Source organism: Dama dama, chromosome 14 (assembly GCF_033118175.1).
Source record: "Dama dama isolate Ldn47 chromosome 14, ASM3311817v1, whole genome shotgun sequence".
NCBI classification, from domain to species: domain Eukaryota; kingdom Metazoa; phylum Chordata; class Mammalia; order Artiodactyla; family Cervidae; genus Dama; species Dama dama.
In genome coordinates this window covers 1,625,772-1,643,851 of record NC_083694.1, presented here as the reverse complement: position 1 = coordinate 1,643,851, position 18,080 = coordinate 1,625,772, and the positions used below count along the sequence as shown (strand labels likewise).

At 51.1% G+C, this 18,080-nt stretch overlaps 1 protein-coding gene across 14 annotated transcripts in view; it reads left to right on the top strand.

Annotated features, from left to right (window-relative positions):
* Nucleotides 1–18,080, top strand: part of PLEKHA6 (pleckstrin homology domain containing A6) — a 132,363-nt gene that overhangs the window by 28,420 nt on the left and 85,863 nt on the right. For 10 of the 14 annotated variants that reach the window (XR_009695721.1, XM_061159868.1, XM_061159866.1 and 7 more), the window contains exon 4: nucleotides 2,167–2,205. The exons of 1 other annotated variant lie outside the window; for it this stretch is intronic. Coding sequence is in view for 9 of the 13 variants with exons in the window: in XM_061159868.1 (XP_061015851.1) it covers nucleotides 2,167–2,205 (39 nt within the window). In the remaining 4 variants the exon portion in view is untranslated. Of the gene's footprint in view, nucleotides 1–2,162; nucleotides 2,296–8,874; nucleotides 8,900–9,021; nucleotides 9,171–18,080 lie in introns of those variants that run through there. 3 more of the 14 variants (XM_061159874.1, XM_061159878.1, XM_061159876.1) reach the window with 3 other exon arrangements.

Here is an 18,080-nt window from a genome sequence, read left to right as displayed (position 1 = left end):
ATGAGTCAGACCAGTGTTAAGAGAGTATGACATGATGGGGAAGCATAGGCTGCAGGGTTCACCTGCCTGAGTTTGCACCTTCCTACTCATCAGCTGTGTGACCTGGTTATAATCCCAACCTCTGCAAACCTCAGTTCATCCATCTGTAAAATGTGGATAATGATGGTAATTTATCTCATAGGGTTGTTGAGAGGCCTAACTGTATTAACATATGTAAAAGGCTTAGAACAGGGCCTGGCAACTGCAAGCTACTCTGTGCAAGTGCAAGCTTTTTATCTTCTCTTCAATTGTCTAGAATTGAACACAGCATTCCAGATGTGGTCTGTTCAGAGGGACTCCGATGCCCTCTGCTTGACCATTTCTTTCTATTAGGTCAGACTCAGTTTGAAAATCACTGGTGTTTAAGTTGTGCTCATTGTGCTGAAATCCTCAGGTTATTTTCCCATGGATAGTTGCTAGGTTTAGAACTCCCCTCTTCTACATCAAAGCTGTGCTCTGCTTTAGAGGTAAGGCCAGTGTCAAGGGGAGACCAGAGCATCCCTTCACATTGGTTTGACATGCACATGAACCCTCACTGGTGCTGCCTGGTCGTTTTTGTAATACTACTCTACATCTGGTGTTCTACTTGGAAAATACCTTGACCCACTGGTCTGAAATAAAAGCCCCCATCCCAAAGGGTCTTTCCTCTCTCAAGGGGTTTCTTTCACTCTTCTCTGCTCATCTGATGCACACTTGCTTACCAGGTGAGCTGGGCATGCACTATTGGACCTACCTAACCTCCAGATTCAGCTCCTGCACTTCTCAGAGTCCCCAAGCTATAGGGGAAGGGATACCAATGCCCCAGATGTATTCAGAGTGCCTGGCTTCGTCGGTAGGCTTTGAGACCCTCTAAATCCTTGCTCTTCATAGGCAGCCTCTGCATAGTCTGGGAGCGTGTTAGAGATAGAGTCTCAGGCTTCACGCCTGACCTACAGAATCAGAATCCAAATTTAACAATGTTCCCTACAGTTTTACCTTAAAATTTGAGAGGTACTGCTCTGCATTATCCAACTTGGGGTAGGAATGAGGGTGAGGCGGGGAGAATTCTGTCTTCCAAGATCTTGCTGACTTACTAAAATCAGTCTTACTGACAAGGCTCCTAGGGACAAACATAAAACTATTTCTAGGATATTTGATCACTAACTGTCTGCATGCCCTGTTTGTTTCTTGGACTGCTAATAATAGGGTTTTTATAAAACTCTCATGCATGAAAAAAAAAAAAACTAGGTTGTATTTGAGTTTTCCCATTTTATTAGTAATAAGCTCCTGAGCATATTTCAAAGTTTTGAATTATATGTGCAATGGGAATCTTTTAAATGATAAGTGTAGGGTTTTACGTTTATGATATATTTCATTTTGTCAGTGGTAGGCCACTGTTTCAGTATGTGGAATCTTGATTCTGCCCTATGTGTGTTAGCCCTCCCTCTCGGCCTTATCAGGAGCAAATCTGGTAGCCTGCCCTTCTGGGTCTTTATGCAAACTGTGGATGAACCAGTGGAACACAGCGGGATCCTGGCCAGACCCCGGTGGAGCTCATTCATTCGTTCTGCCAGCCTTGCTGAGCACAGGAGCTGCGCCTCTGCAGTCAGATGAGCTAGTTTGAGCTCTGCTTCTGCTCCCTGCTGCTTTTGTCACCGTTAGCAAGGTATTACCACCACAGACTCCCTGCTTCTTCATCTGCCATTGAGGAAGCTGGGGGGATCAGCGGGATCCCCCGGTGCGCTAAAGAAGGCCTCCTCCCCTCCCACTCGGAGACCTGATCCAGTTAGTCTGTGGCGGTACCCAGGTATTAGTACTTTTAGAAGCTCTCTAGGTAATTCTCATGTGAAGCTGGATTGAGAACCCCTGCGCAATCTGCTGCTCTGAGCTCAGAGGCTCCCTGGCAGCCTGACAGCCATCTTCTGGGACCTCTGGTCCTGCAGCCTGAGCTGTACCGGCTGGGTCTGTGGTAGGAGAGAGGGTGCTGGTGCTGGGCAGGTCATGCAGAACTGCAGGGTACCCTTGTCTTCCCCAGCTCCTTGGGAGAGGACTTGGGGTGCCTCCTATTAGGTACCTGCCCTCCTGCCCTTCTCTGGACAATAGAATCATTTTTGACTTCTCTGATGTTAGCTTCTTTCTGTCTTTCAGAGCTTGCTGCTTAAGAAAAGTAGCCAAAGGCCAGTGGAGGTCAGTTTCAGCATGATGGCTCCAGACAAGATGGCTCCCTGTCTGATTCCTCTCTTTGTTCTCTGATTCTGTGCCCCTGTGACTCAGAAGGTGACAGCCCCTCTGAGGCCTCCTCTTACAAACCTTTCCCTCCATGGGCTCCCATAGGCCAAAAGCCACCCCTGTGGCAGCCCCCAGGGACTTTGCTGGCAACACGTGGATGCAGGCATACTGCTCTGACTTGGCACTGGGGTGGGGTGTCAGAGCACCTCCTTGCCTAGCCTGGCTCATTTGGGACTAGACTGGCCTCAGCCCTGGGGCTCAGGATGTCCCTTTGAGCATCCCTTCCCTGTGTCTGGGGTATGAGTGTGCTCAAGATCTGTGTCATCTTGCCCCATCCCCTTCCTCCCCATGGTCGCTGCTGGGTACCACTGCTGGGTACGGGCAGTGTCTCTGCAGTGGGCTTGGTAATTGGCGCTTCAGCTGGCTGATTGACTGTAATGCAGGCGAGCATTTATTTACCCCGGCAGCCGCCTCTCAGACAGCCGTTAATTGCAGGCACAAGAGAGACAATAATTATGGGATAATGGGTGGCTTTTGTGGGAGGCCTTCTTCTTGCACTGTGTCAGCAAACATGGAGGGTTTGTTTCCTAACATTCGGCTCCCCCGCTGAGGAGATGCCGCAGCCCCTTCCCACTCCCCCAGTTCCTGTCATCCATCCCCCCACCCCCCAGGGTTTTACCCACATCCCCTGGGTGACATCTTCCAAAATATCATCTGCTAATTCCCATGCAGTCATGACCCTATTTTTAGGATTTGTAAGGTTGAACTGATGCCTTTTAGAAAGTAGTAGTTAATTAACTCTTCCTAAAACAAGGGTGAGTAAATACTGAACTACGTGCTTTATTCCATGGGCCCTTCTGATCTTTGTTAATATTTTTACATAGTTACAATTAGTGTTCAGCTCTTGTCCTATGCCCTGCATTTTTTTGCTTAATGTTATTTTATCCGAACACTTCCAGGTATGATGATGGTCCATAATTTTTTCATTTTAGATAACTATCAATAATTCTGTCATGTATTGCTTTTCTCTTATTACTGGGAATCTGGGTTGTTTCCAGTTTATTGCTGTTATGAATAGCTCTGCTATTCATTTGTATGCTACTGATTTTTTTTTCTCCCGGTTATTTCCCAGTGGGTAAATTGAATTATGAGTTATACTGATCTGGCATCATGTTGGGAAAAGTTGAGGGGAGAGGGGAGCTGGAGGCTACTGGAGAGTTTAACTTGTTCCCTCACTTCCCTCTCCCAATATTGTCTTCTCACCTCTTTTCCCATCCATTTCTAGTAAGATTTTGCTCCAAATCCCCTAGTCACAGCCCAGGCTAGTGAAGACAAGACTTGGTCCTCTGACAAGAATTGCTGCAGGGTAGATCATCTCCAAAACGCAGTGGCTCAGTGCATCAGCTTCCATGGGTTTCCTGGGCTCAGTTAGGTGCTTACTTGGGCTTTCTTATGGTCATCTGAAGGCTGCACAGAGCCAGACAGTCCAGGTGATGCCGCACATGAGTGTCCTCTGGGAGCTCGGCGGGAGCCGGCCACTGGAGCACCTGCACGTGGCCTCTCCACGTGGCCTGGCCTCCCTCGGTGTGGCAGTTGGTTCCCAGAGGGAGTGTCTCCAGACAGTATTTCAAGAGACCCAAGCAGAAACTTTAAGGCTGCTTACGCTGTAACCTCAGATGTCATACAGCATCACATCTGTTACATTCCGTTGGTCAAACCAAATCTTTGTTCCCCCCGATGCAAGGGGAGGGGAGCAGATTCTGTCCCCCAATTTGCAGCCATCTCTGATGTCTGTTCTTAAAGATGGAAAGAGTGTATGGATTCCTGCTAGCTTCTGCCTCAGAGAGGCCATGTGAGAGATGGAGCCCCTTGGCTTCTACTCTGAATCCTGCCTCTTTTCAGTCTTAGGAGCCGTGTGATCTCCCCTCAGAGCCTCCCCGGGGGCCCTAAAGCCATCAGATCTCTCTTCCTGGTTCCGCCTCTCTCCCCTTTCTTAACTCTGTCTGTATCTTCGTATGCCCTTGTCTCACACGGTTCTTATCACACATCATAGCATTTAGTTATTTATGGGCTTGGCTTGTTAGGTTGTAAACTCCTGCTCAAAGGCAGGGACTCTGTCCCTTTCTTCTTGTTAACCTCCACACCCTACTCTAAATGCCTGGAATGAAAAAAGAGCTTCCAAAATTCCATCCCCACCCCACCCCCCACTTCCGACACTGGACACTCCACTGTGTGTTGAATGAATGAGTAAGTTATCTTAATGGGAGGGTGGTGGGGGAAGAGGAGAAAGATCTATTGAACACTTGCTATATGGAGCTTTATATAAACTGTGTTATTTAATTTTTTAAAAACCTGGAAAGTATGTAGTGATATCTCTGTTTTACAGATGGTAAAGCTGAGGTTCAGAAACGTTAAATAATATGTGCAGGTGACAATCATAGGGTCATCGAGTCAGAAAATCGTAGAGCCTAGGTCTTTGGGAACTTGGGGTAAATAATATCTCCTGTACACTTAAGCTCTTAGAATCTTATTTATCTATAAAATGGGGAGGATAGCTCTTACCTCATAGGGTTGTTTTGGATGAAATAGACGTGCCACACATCCGGTGTTTGTTATAGAGTTGGCATTCACTCCACGTTGCCTATTGGGACCTGACTTCTTGTTTGCGAGGGCTTGACAGGCACTCTGTGCGCTGGGGACGCCCCTGTGGCTCGAGGTGCAGTTGATGGCTCTGCCGTGCTGACGTCTTTGGGTGCCTGCGCTGTTCACCAGCACGTACATGACTGCTCTGGAACACGCTTCCCAATGACTCCTCCCTTCACCCTGAAGCACTTGGGAGCCATTCCCCCGGACTTTGTCTCGGTGTGCACCCTCCCACCTTCTTTGTAAACACAGCTTCCCCTAGAGCACGGAGCCTGCAGATCCCCCACCGTAACTGCTTTTGTTTGGTCTTTGAAAATTAATTCCAACAAGAGCTCATTCGTTTTCTTTCTTTCTCTTCATCCTCATGCTCACATGTTCTCTTCGCCTCTCTACCCCAGTTCCAGTTCTTGGTCCCTCTCTGTCTCGTCACATACGCCCTTCCGGATGGTTACACAGTGGCGGTGTTTCACAGGGTGAATTGTGAGATGAACGTGAAAGGAGATTGCAGTACAGTGAAGGGGGTCCTTGGTGGAGCTGGGGACAGGGATAATTTATGTCTTTCCTTCCCTGATGCCCTTCCCTCTTACTGCTTTGGCTCTGGCCTCAGCCTTCTCTGGCTGGAGATTCTGCCTGGGAAGAGGGGAGCTGGCTCGTCCAGGCGTCCGCTGGTCTGGTCTGCTCTTCTGTCGCTTGATTCCCAGCTCAGCTTCATCTCCCACTCCCCTGCCTGGCCACTGATATATAGCACTGAGTTGCCAGAATCGCAGATGGCAGAAGTTGGATTATTTTTTCTTAACTCTTTTCATCCCCTTCTCTCCAGAGGTTCAAACTGAAATGGCTGGAAGTCCAGAGAGAAGGGAGTTACTTAAAATTCTTTCCTCCCTGCCTTAGGTTCTTCTTCCCTCCCAACGCTGGGTATTTGGTGGGGCCTCAGGGCTCAGGGGAAATGGAAGCCCTGCTAGCAAACCGCCCACAGGAGCTGCAGAGGAGACCTCTCCAGACCGACCCTGCTTTCTTTATCACTCCGGTCCAGCACTTGCAGGAGGCTCATCCCGGCAGTTGCTAGCTTCTGTGATTCTGTGTAGTGCCATCAACTACTCCCCTATCCATGAAGGCTTCCTAAACAGTCCGATAGTTTAAAGACCGGTCTTTAGAGGTCTGTAGTATAAAGACTGCATCATGGATGGGGGAGATTGGTTGGTGATGGGGGTTTCTGATGATGAACTGAGAGTTATTTCAGGGGCTTAGGGGGTGAGGTTGGAAATCCAAGTCTTAGGATAAATCTGAATTGGTGAGTGGAGGCGGGAAGGTCAGGGTTATGGTTAGAGTTGGGGCATGTGGGACCCGACTGGGAGCTCATCCAGTTCAGGAGCCCTTGGAAGGCGCCTCTGATACTAGAGAAGTTTTCACTGGACACCCTCACGTGTAGGAGATTTTGCCCTGTGCTCTGGTTCTAGTCATTTGTTAGAACAGGAGGACACGGGAAAGGTGAGCTCTCAGGGGAGGGCTGAGTGCCCCTGGAACAGCTTAGAGGCCCCTCTTACAGGGACCCGGCAGGGTTGTTCCCTGGCCATGAGAGGAACTGCGGTGAGGTGACAGGGCTGAGGCAGAGCAGTGGCGGGGCTGGGAGACTGAGGAGGAGGTGTGTGCACACGTGCAGGCTGCCGTCAGGAGCCTCGCCTGGCCCTTCTGTGCCCCTTCCCGCCCACACAGGGAAGGGGAACGCGGGGCGCGACCCGTCTCCTTGCCTGCCAGCCTTCTTCCAAGGTCACCTTTGTCTCTGCTCGTCAACACTGGCACCATCTTTCTGGCACCACCAGCCCTAGAGCTGAGGGTGCCCATTGTTTCCTGAGTGTCTTCTTGCCTTAGTCCTGTTGCTCTGCCCACTGCCGCCTCTAAGATGCATTTGAGATCCAGAATCCTGAAACACAGCCGCCCCTCTGCTTCCTCCCCCAAGAGGGGCCTTCTCTGGAGCCTTTCTCCGGTGGGGAAGGCAGGGAGGAGCTTGGTCCAAGGGGCCCAGCCCGGGCGTCTATACATTGAGTAAAGTTGTCTGCAGAGTTGGGCTGAGGCCAAGCTAAACATCCCCCCTACCCCGACTGCCCCCCAACACACGCCAGCTGCCCCAGCCATCCTGCTGTCCCAGCCTGGCTGGGAAGGGGGTGGGGGTTGGGGGGGGTGGGTCTGTTGGTTAACCCTTGGGAGGCCAAGGGGATGAAAGAGTCCCTTGGGAGGAAAGCGTCTCTTTTTCCAGGTGGTCTCATCAGACCAAATCTAGCATGGCAGGCCCAGAGCCTTCATCCAACGGTGACTTTATAGGAAGTGCAAACATATTTTATGAATAATTAGAAAAGTTTGGAGGCTCGGGGTCTTTTATCAACTCTTTCTTTCAGCTCAGAGATTCAAGATTTTGTTGAACAGGACGCACAGGGGACTTCCCTTCCAACTCACCTTATCGCCTCCCCTACTTGGCTTCTCTCTCTGAGATGGGGGAGCTATGCTCTCTGTCTTACTCCCCTGCCTAGATGCATGATTGCCTCATGGGACCTTTTTCTGGCACCTGGGCTGAAGCATGTCTGGTCCATACTGACTGCTCCACCCCGTCCGAGGCCTGCTCTCACGGAAGGTTCTGGAGACAGGGGATTCTCATTTTCCTCTGCGTGGGCCACAGTCAGTATCCTATTACTCTTGCCCATTTGTATTCAGAACCTCGGGAGAAATGGTCCAAGGCTGGACCTCTCAGAACTCACAACCTTGGAGGGACTTTGTAATTTTGAATAAGCTGAGTAAGAATTTGTTGTCGATCAGGAGCAAGATGAATGGACCTTTCTTAAATTTTTAAGGGAATTTATTGCCAGCGAAACCCAGAACTTGCCTGATCTGCCTTTATCCCCTGAGGCCCCTGAACTTGCCTGATCTGGGTTTTTAGGTTGCTAATGTTGGCTGAGGTAGCCCGACCCGGGAGCTCTCCCCAGAGAGGCTATAGACGAGGACCGGGGAGCCCGTCCACAGAGCAGGACCTGGCCTCTGTGTTTAGTGTCTGTCCTTCCCCTGAGGGCCAGGCCCTGGACTGCCCGCGGGGAAGAAATGGACTCTGAGCGGAAGAGGTGGGTTTCCTGTCCTGCCTTTGGCAGCCCGGTAAGATGTGCAGCTTCGGATCGCTCACTGTCCCCTCTGAGCCCCAACTGTTTAATCAGTGGTGCTCTAGGGCTGATCATGTAAGGCTTCCTCCTTTGGGTTCTGTGAAGCTGCAACTGGGGAGCAGTCCACGTGTATAAAAAGCAATGTGCCGACGTCAGAGGTTATTATTTACAGTATTATTCTTAGGAGAGGCAGAAAACTTTGGAGCCCCAGTTGCTCGTGGAAATCCCTGCAGCCCACAGCTTCCACCCTTGGGGTATGAACTGCCTGCTCTTCCAGGCCACCCTGCTTTCAGTGCTGAAGCCTGATGGCTGGAGAAACCCCATATCACGCTCCCGTGGGCCGTCCCTTGCTTGCCTTCCTTCCTGACTGTCCTGTGCCTGCATTTTCCCTCTGATGGGGCTTGTGGCAGGGGGGAGGGGGTGCTCTGCTCCCCTGCGCAGGGTGCTGGGACCCAGCCTCAGTACTCTCTGGCTTGGTGCGTTGTTTGCCTTATGCTTTCTTGGGACGGCATTACAGAGCCTGACAGAAACCTGCCTCCTCCTTCCTAGGTGTGGCCAGAACGTTGTTTATGGTAGTGATACCTAGCATTTATAGAGTGTCACTTCCTCTTTGCACCCTCAGCTCTTGTCCTTCTGTGCACGCTCCCATCTCTCTGCAGGTGCAGACTGAGCCCCAGGGTCATATAACTTGATAATGAAGACTTGGGAGCTGTTCAGGAACTTGCCTTAGGTCTCAGCCAGCAAGGGGCAGAGCCAGGATTTGAGCTTCAGAGTCGGCACTCCCTCTGGGGTTACTCGTGAGGGCCCTTGACGCTCAGTGGGAGACTCATGGTCCACTTCTTCAGGGCCTGAGGGGTGGCTCCAAGGTAACTTTGAGTCTTGTGGCCGCTGAAGGTCAGTGAGCATGAGAGGTGTGCGGCGGTCAGCTTGTGACCGCCCAGCATGGGCATGAATATGGAGCAGGCACCTTGGAAGAGCCCTCGGTTAACCCCGTGTCCCTTTGAGCGGTGTGCCCTGAAAGGGCGGGCTCCGGCAGGCTGCCTGGATCGGCCCCTCGGCCCGGGGTGGAGCCTGCCCTGGCTCTCACCGCTCAGGAGGCAGGTGGATCATCCTTCTCTCTGGAGCAGCTGCCGGGAGGTAGGCGAGGGCCGAGGGGCCAGGTTCGTCAGAGCCGGCGCCTGCAGGCCCGTGTGGGCCAGCGAGGCAGGGCCCTGTCTGAGCACACGGCTGGGCACGGCCGCTCAGCTGAGGCTGGGGCTGCGGGGTGGCTGGGCCGGTGACTGAGCCCTGGTTCTGGATGTGGGCCCCTGGGCCCGGCCCGGCCCCACCCTGTCTCTCTGGCCTCCCTCCTCACCGCTGTTTCCTCCCTCCTTTGCTCTCTTCTCTTCTCTCCCTTTGATTCAGTTACTTCCTCAGCAGCTCTGAGCTCTCGAATGGCCCAGGTCCAGTGCTCACCGCTCCTCGTCCTCCCTTCTGGACGCGTCCGCAGACACCCCAGACCGGCTCGCCCTTCCCTCCTGACTTCTCTGTGCCCTCTCCCCAGCCTTGCCTCCCCTCCTGGGAGCTCTGAGAGCCGTCGCTCCAGGAAGCGCCAGGGGAGGGCCCGCCTGGGCGGTGCCAGCTGTTTGCCCAGGGTGAGGTTGGCCTCAGCCTGGGGCCCCGGGCTGGGCTGGGGGGCCCTGGGGCTCCAGGGTGGCCCGTGCTCCCCGCTCCTCCCTCCACCTTCCTCCTCTGCTTCCTCCCAGTGGAGGCGGAAAGGCAGTCACTGTGGGTGCTGCTTTGCGGGAATGCCAGCTCTTTCTCGGGGCAGTGAGAGGCTAAATTCAGGATGGGGCTGGGAGAGCTATTCATCTTCGGCTCTGAGCTCGGATGGCCTGAGGGAAGGCTGGAGTGTGGCGTCCCACCTCCAGAGCTGCAGTACGGCTCCGTTGCTGTCTCGGGGCACGGCCTTGGGAGAGTTGCTTTCTCTTCCCAGTCCTGGCTCTGCCTCTGTCAGAGGCCTGAGGGGATCTGCTGCAGAAAGGGCTAAGTGCTGCAGTGGTAGCACTGGGGAAGGAGAAGCAGTCTGCGGGTCCTCTCCGTCATTCTCAAGGGGGAACAGAGGCCAGAGCCGGTGCCCTGGCCAATTTGGAGGAGTTTATTATTGTGCTGGGCTTCCCTGGTGGCTCAGACAGTAAAGGATTCACCTGTAATGCAGGAGACCTGGGTTCGATCCCTGGGTCAGGAAGATCCCCTGGAGAAGGGAAAGGGCTACCCACTCCAGTACTCTTGCCTGGAGAATTCCATGGACAGAGGGGCCTGGTGGGCTACAGTCCATGGATTGCAAAGAGTCAGACACGACTGAGCAACTAACATGCACACATTACTGCACTACCACAGTGATGATCAGGGAGAGTCTGATTTTCACTTAAAAGCACTTTTTTATCATAGAAAGCTGCAGACATACACTGAAGTAGAGAGAGTAGTGTAATAGCCCTCATAGACTCAGAGGTTTTAAGTCCTCTCACAGCCCAGGTTGTCTTAGGTACACTCCCAGGCCTTTCTACCCTCTGATTATTTGGAAGTGAATTCTAGACAGCTTATCACTTCATCTCTAAAGATAGAAACTCTGAAAAAAAATCATTGTCACACTTAAACAAAATGAATACTTCCTTAATATAATCAAATATCCAGTTGGTATTCTTATTTCCCTGCTTATCAGAAATTTATTTCCTAGTTTTTTTAAAATTTGACTCCAGATAAGCCCATGCATTGTGGTTGGTTGCTATAGCCAAGAGTGACTCTTCACTACAGGTATTGTTTTTCTTTCTCTTGCAATGTTTTGCTGAAGAAACTGGGTCATTTGTCTTACAGAGTTCTTCACTTTCTGGATTTGGCTAACTGCATCCTCATCACGTCATGTAACATGTTCCACTGTCCCTGGAGCCTGGTGGGCCACAGTCCTTAGGTTTGCAAAGAGTCGGACACGACTGAAGCGACTTAGAACACATGTACTCACTGTCCCTGTATTTCCTTAAGATTTAGGGCTTGGTCAAACTCAGGTTCCTTTAATTTATTCATTAGAGGGTCAAGAATCTCTTGGTTGTGGTGTGTACATCTATCAGGAGACACACAATGTTTGGTTGTCTTCCCTTTTGTGTTATTAGCCTCCTTGATGATCATTGCCTAGATCCATCCATTCATTACAGGCTAATGGCCTATAAATGACTGTAATTAGACGTTGCTTCTTTCATCCCACAGTGATCTCTTACTTTGGAAAGAAGCCTCCTTCTCTGGGAGGTGTTGCTGTGGAGGCTGACCCTGCATGGCAACAGGGTGGCCCCCTCCCATCCATTCTGGTGTCTCTGTGGATGGTAAGACAGGTGTCTTACAAATGCTGGGTTGGGAGTCTTAGTAAGAGTCTTTTACACCTCTACAGTGTTCAGTCAAATTTCAAGTCTTTGTGTTGATGGAGGGCATCAAAGCCCAGGATACTCGAAATAACTTTTCTAGTTACCTCTGAAATACAGTTCATCTTGAATCAGATTAATGCTCAGACACAAACCTTCACTATCTCCTGTATCCACCAGCCTGGCTCATAGTACTATGCTTGACCCTGATAATAACTCTCTATATTTGTACAGTAGTTTGTAGTTTGCAAAGTGCATGCACTCACATGCACGGATGCACACACACATATGCATGAGAGATTACGAGTGAAGCGTTCAGATCGGCTTGCTTGAGTGTGGATTTTGATCCAACTTTCTAGCCTTGAGCAAGTGAGCTAACTTTTCTGTGAATCAGTGTCTCCACCTACCTTACAGGGATATGAAATGAAATAATATAAACAAAGGGCTTAGCCCATGCCTGACACATAGTAGGTGCTCAGTAAATGTTGGCTGTTGGAATGAGCAAGCCAGTATCTAGCTGTGAGCTCTGCAGACCCTACAAGGACAGAGCCGTGGCAGACAGTTGAAAGCTAACTGTATGTCACAGATACAGGATTGTAGGCTAGCTGTTCCAGGAGCCACCAATAAGGAGGTCAAGCAGCATTTGCTAGCAATTTCATTTCGTTCCGGCTTAGCCAGAGTCATCAGAACGCAGCCTGGGGCTTCGGCCCAAATTTTAAGGATGATGAGGTTGTATCCAGAGAAGCCAGGGAACTCGCTCTCAGAAACAGCAAGACAGAAGACGTGCATAAAATGGGAAAAGCAGTCTGGGCTCCCTGGCTCCCTGATGCCTGCTCTGTCCCTTCCTTAGGAATGGGGGCAAGCGGGAGGGAGTGGGAGGCCACAGGGGTTGGCTGAGACTCGCTCTTGTATTTTTCCCTTTTGGAGGCCTGTGTTTCTTACCCTTGAGGAGGCCCCCTGAGGCTATGGGCCTAGTGAGCCAGGTGGACACTCCTCCTGCCCGGGAGCTTGCAGTCCCCTGGGGCCTGGCACAGCTGCTTGCCCATCTGCCCATGCAGATCAGAGATCGAAGTCTGCAGCTAGGCAGTGACACGCAGCAACCGCCTGGGCAGAGGCGGAAGCCTACCTCCAAGGTGCCGGTCGGGCACGGGACTCGGCGCGCTCCTCGGCCTCAGTGGGCCAGGGATGCCGGGCGGAGCAGGGCTCTGCAGTGGGGCTCAGGGAAAGAGGAGAGGAGCAGGCACCAAACTTTTGTGCTCTGTGTGAGCACTGATCGCTGGCTGGCTCCTCCAACTCTCAAGTGCTGAGCTGTGTAGACAACAGGACGCCGTTGGTGGGCCTTATGAGAGACACAGAAAGGGCTGAGAGGAGCAGGGAGTGTGCCCTCAACGGGAAGGACAGGTAGGAAGGCCGGGCAAGCGGTGAGCATTGCACTGCCTTCTTAGGCATCAAGAAAGGAAGACTGGTACTGAATGAACAAAATAAATGGTTGCATTTCTGTTTGCTGGCACCGGCCTGTTGTATCCTTGAACTACTTCTTTTGCTGGGAGCTCAGCCTTGTGACTGAAACATGTGAGCAGACAGAGGCAAAGTTTCCATCCCAGGCAGAGGAGAAAGTGGGAGGGGAGAGACTAGGGTGAGGCAGAAACCCAAGTAACCGCTTTGTCCGTAACTCCAGACTACAGAGGCTACTGTCTGGAGCTGGCTTCTGCCTGGGCCTATTCTAAGCAGAGGACCCCAGGGTTTGGGCAGTGAGCAGAGTTCAAGGGCACAGAGCCATGAACATTTAGATGATATAGCCGAAGTGAGGCTGGATTAAACTTCCTCCCAGAGTGCTAATGCCTAGCTCCGTGCTGACGCACCGAAAGCGCTCGTGAAATGCAAACTGAGTGGATGGCTGGATGGCTGGATGGCTGGATGGCTGGATGGCTGGATGGATGAACCAGTCAAGGAGAAAGAAACGGGGTGTGACTACATTTCTCCTTAAATTCTTTAAAAATTCTTTAGCTTGATCCTTGGGGTTTGGACTTGGGTCTCAAAATGGTTGTCTGTTAAGAATGTGTTGTAAGTTGAGGAAGAGCTTGATTACCTATCCCGCAGAGCTCTGCTTCATGAATTAAGCAGGATTTGGGGCTTCTCTTCTTTGCCTTTTATCTCCCCGTCTCTGCGTGCTCACTTGGGTGACCAGAGGCGGGCAGTCGTACTTAGAAGCTTAGAGTGAGAGCTGGGAAAGTCTCGGCTCCCTGAGTCCTGCACCCTGGGTTCTGAGTCTGCGTCTCAGTGTCATTTCTTGCCCTGTGCTTCGCACAGAGTGGGTGCTCTAGGGCATTTGCTGAGTTAAGAAATGACTAAGCCGGCAGAGGCGGGAGGGAGACGCTTTCTCCATCCTAACTTCTTTGCGCCTGTTCCTTCTTCCAGGCCTTAGAATGGGGCAGACTCCTTTAAGGGACGGAGGAGCTGAGTATCCAGTCATGCGCTCTGGTCTCCATGAACTCAGGGGCCCAGTTTAAGCAGGGCCCTGTTTCAGCTGGCAGAAGGGGCATGGAACTGGAGCCTGCCCTCGGCCGTAGAGAAAGGTGGCCACAGCAGGACTGGACATGTTGAGTGCTCAGCAGCCTGCCCTACAAACCAGCTTAGGGAAAATTAAATGGATTCAAGCCAGGGGAAGCTCAGTCCGTGGCACTGGACTCTTTAGGGAGGACGCTGGGCCGGGTGAAGAATGGGGGTGGGCGTTGCCCCTTTTTGTGCTCTGTCCAGTCTAGAAGTTAGTAGCTGCTTGCTTGGCTGTACTTGGCACCGGCCGCCTGGAAGTGGCTGTTGTTACCTCTCCCCATGTCCATCTTTCAGTCCCTTGCCTGCTCTGAGCCCTGAGGTCTTGGTAGGATGCAGTCGCCTCTGGGGAAAGTCAGGGAGCAGAGTCTTGCCTTGTGGCCTCCTGCTGGGTGTGCTTGCAGGCTACTCTAAGAAATTTCCAAGAAGGAACTTTTTCAGGGCGCAGGATCCTAAGCAACTTCAGTCATTTTCTAGCAGATTTTCAAGCCGAGAAGGCAAACTTATCTAGGTGTTCTGGAGGAACTAAGGCCCAGCAAGGCCAGTTTGTGCCCAAAGGCTCACTGGGAGGCATCAGGGCACTTGACCTCCCAACCCTGGGACCTGACCTCTCAATATTTCTGAGCATCAGGATTCCGCATGGTGCTCGTGGGTTCTCTGCCAAGCCAGAGACTTCTTTTAACATGTGAGCCCTTCATTAGGGTGGCCCATTTGTCCCAATTTGTCTCTGTTTTAGCACTGAGAGTCCAGCGTTCTGGGAACCCTTCATTGCTGGGCAAACTGGGACAGCTGGCCAAACTGGGACAGCTGGCCACCCATCCCTGGGGATTCTCTCTCTGTCAGCTCTCTAACCCTGGTCTGCTTTTCTCCATGTTGCTTAAATCACAGGAAACATTTTCCCCCCACCATTCAGCTTCTGTGGGCTGACCCTAGAGATCTAAAGTCCCAGATAACTGGGCAGAGATGTCAACTACCCAGGGTGCATGAGGCACTTCTTCCCTGTCTCTCAGGAGCTCTAATACAATCAGAATAGTTGCTCCTCTCTGCACTTGGAGCACCTGAAGCGCCGCCTGGAGATGGCTCCTGCCTGTCGGTCACCGAGAGCTCCAACCAGATCTCACGTTTCTGCATCACTTCTCCTCTGAGTAACTCCAAGCATCCTCTGGTCTCTGGTCTCCTGGACCCTAGCACGGTCCTATGCCAGAGGATGAAGACATGTACAGGTGACACACAGCCTCTTAATAACTAGAGGAGCTGAAGTCTAGGAATGGTTCAGTAAGCTTTTGGCCCAAGATCACACAGAAGCACTAAGATCAGAATCAACTTATAATTCAGCAACCTTTAGGCACAAATCTTCAGCATTTGTGATTTCTGGAATAGCCTCTCCTGCTTCAAATCATTTCTCCTGAATCTTGTCCCTCCCACTTAGGATTTTGTCAGAGAAAGCCGCCTCAGAGAAGATTATTTCCGCCTGCTCTTTCTTTGGCCCCTGTCCCTGTCTTGTTCGTGGTGAGGCTTTTCCTAAGTGGCCCTCCTCCTCGTCTGATGGAGGCCGAAAATAGTCAGAGCTGGAGTTGCCTAGCGCCGTCCTTCCCGTCCCCTCCCATAAAGGAGTTATTCACGGAGGCCCCTCTCTTTAGCCTATTTATAAATCTTTCCAGCATGTCTTTGTCCCAGTGACAAACACTACTCTACCCTCCTTAACACTGCTCTCTACTTCAGCCTTGGTTGAGATGCTAGAAATTTCCTTCCTGGATACTCTGGTCTTCACCGTTCATAGCCCTGATTCTTACCAGGCCTGTTCTGCAATCAGAGTGGAGAGCTGCTCTTTGGGGGACAGGCCCATGGGTCACAGCTGGACTCCGGGGTGCAGACCCTGGAGAGGACGTGTGAAGTCCTTGTGCAGCTGACACACCCTCCCCGCCCCCGCCCTGGGCTGGATTTTTATTGCACTTCATTACAGCCCCGGTGACTCATGCAGAAACTTGGGGCCCAGGGCAGAAGTGTGACTTCAGCCTTCACTCAGCACTCATCAGAACACTCATTCAGTGAGCTTGTAATGGGAATTGAGTGGTTATCATGGATGGCAGAAGCGTATGACCCGCACTTGGCTGATGTGGTCAAGAGCACAGCTCTGGGGTTGGCCTGACCAGGTTCCAACCAGGGCCTGCCACTCTGGGTATTTACCTCATTTTGTCTCATCTACACAAGGGAGATGGTAAGAGCCATCTCAAAAGATTGTTGTGAAGATGAAGTGAGTTGCATTTAGGATTATGCCTGACACAAAGTATGCACTCAAATAGCCGTTATTATTAGCTGGCTCATACCCTCTGCCATTTGCCTGTCTAGCAAGTTGTTCATTCATTTGTCAGATATGTACTGAGTGCCCATTATGTACCAGGAATACACAGATAAACTTCTTCAACGTTTCCAGTTACACAAGCATTTTCTAAGGCCCTCTATTTTTGCTTTAGTCTCTTTCTTCCTCAAGATCCATTGGCAGCAACAGAGTTTGAGAAGTGGGTCATCACTCAGGTCCCATCTTGATGACTCTGTTTGCATGTTGTGGGGCAGGGTTTCATGCATAGGTCACTTGCCTGGTGTCAAAGGACCTGAATACTGTTGATGACCTGGCTGCTAACCAGGTCATAGCAACCAGGTGACCCTGAACAGATCACTTAATCTTCCTGGGCCTCGGTGTCCCCCTCATTCAAATACAATAATAATCTCTTTCAACCTGACCTTGTATGGGTGCTTTGCGGATAAAATGAGATAATGGATGCAAAAGCACCTTGAAAAAGTAAAAGTTCTTTGTTAATGACAGGTGTGAGGATGACAAAGAGGAGACAGTTTTCAGAGAGCTCCCTATCTAAATGCCTCGTCCAGGGAAGGGCCTGGAGGGGATTAACAGCAGTGCAAGCAGCTCCTTGAGGGCGCTGAATGCCCAGTGCTCAGCAGAGTGCTTGGCACACAGGAGACACACAGTAAATGCCTCTGTGGCACCTTTTTGAGGGGCCTAGTTGAGGGGCACAGAGTGGAGGGGCCTCAGTAAATGTTTGTCAAATGAATGACTGTAACAAATAGTTCCCTCCAACATAGCTGCAGGGAGGATATTAAGTTCTGAGGAAATACAAAGCAAAGGCAAGACTGGTGTTGGGCATGGTCTGTTAGGACCATGACAGAGCTAAAGTCACACAGTTTAGAGCCTTGAGTTATTAATAATACATCATTATTTCCTTCTTTAAAGAAAAGAGGTCTGGGTGCACATAGGTGCTCATTTGTTCGAATATTTGAGCTGGACAGCATGAGACTAACATCAAGGGGTGGTCAGACTGACCTGAGGTCCTATATAAGCTCTGCAGCCCACGTGTAGCCTTGAGCAGTTTTCTCAACCTGTCAGGACCATCCTGAAAGAGATGATTTAGATTTAGGATGGGAAGAAGGAGGAGAATTTGCATCAGTAAACTGATACTCCATGAGACTGGAAAGGCATTTGCAAAGTCCCCAGGGCCAGTTAGCTTGGTTTGAGTTGGTGGTGGTGGGGGTGGTCACAGGAGAAGTGAAAGGAGTGTTAGAGAGTAGTCCTTGAAGCCCAGGCAGAGGAGTCTGCTTGGGCAGTAGCTCCAACTGGATTTTGAGAGAGAATGCTGGATAGGGGAATGTGGAGGGGCACATTTGCGAAGCTGATCATGGCTGGTGGGGTAGCAGACCACGGGTGGCCCGTTCTCTGCTGTTTCCCTGTTAGGAGAAGAATCTCAGTGGTTGATAGCTCTGGATAATAGGGACAGTGGTTGAGGCTGCAGGGACCTGGGCCACCTGCCCAGCAGTGGCTAACGACACTTTGAAGGTGGTAAAAGCTGGATGGCGGCCCTCTACCCTGCAGTCCCACTGGCTTCCCCAGTCAGGGTGGGGAGCTGGCCTGGCTTATCGTTTTGGAAGCTTCTGTTGCAGTGGAAAGGATAGGAATATAGAATTACCAGTGGGCCACCTGGGTAGCTAGGACTGAAGTCATACAGTTTACAGCCTTGAGTTAATACATCATTATTTCCTCCTTTAAAAAAAGAAGTCTGGGCACACACAGGTGCTCATTGTTTGCATATTTAAACTG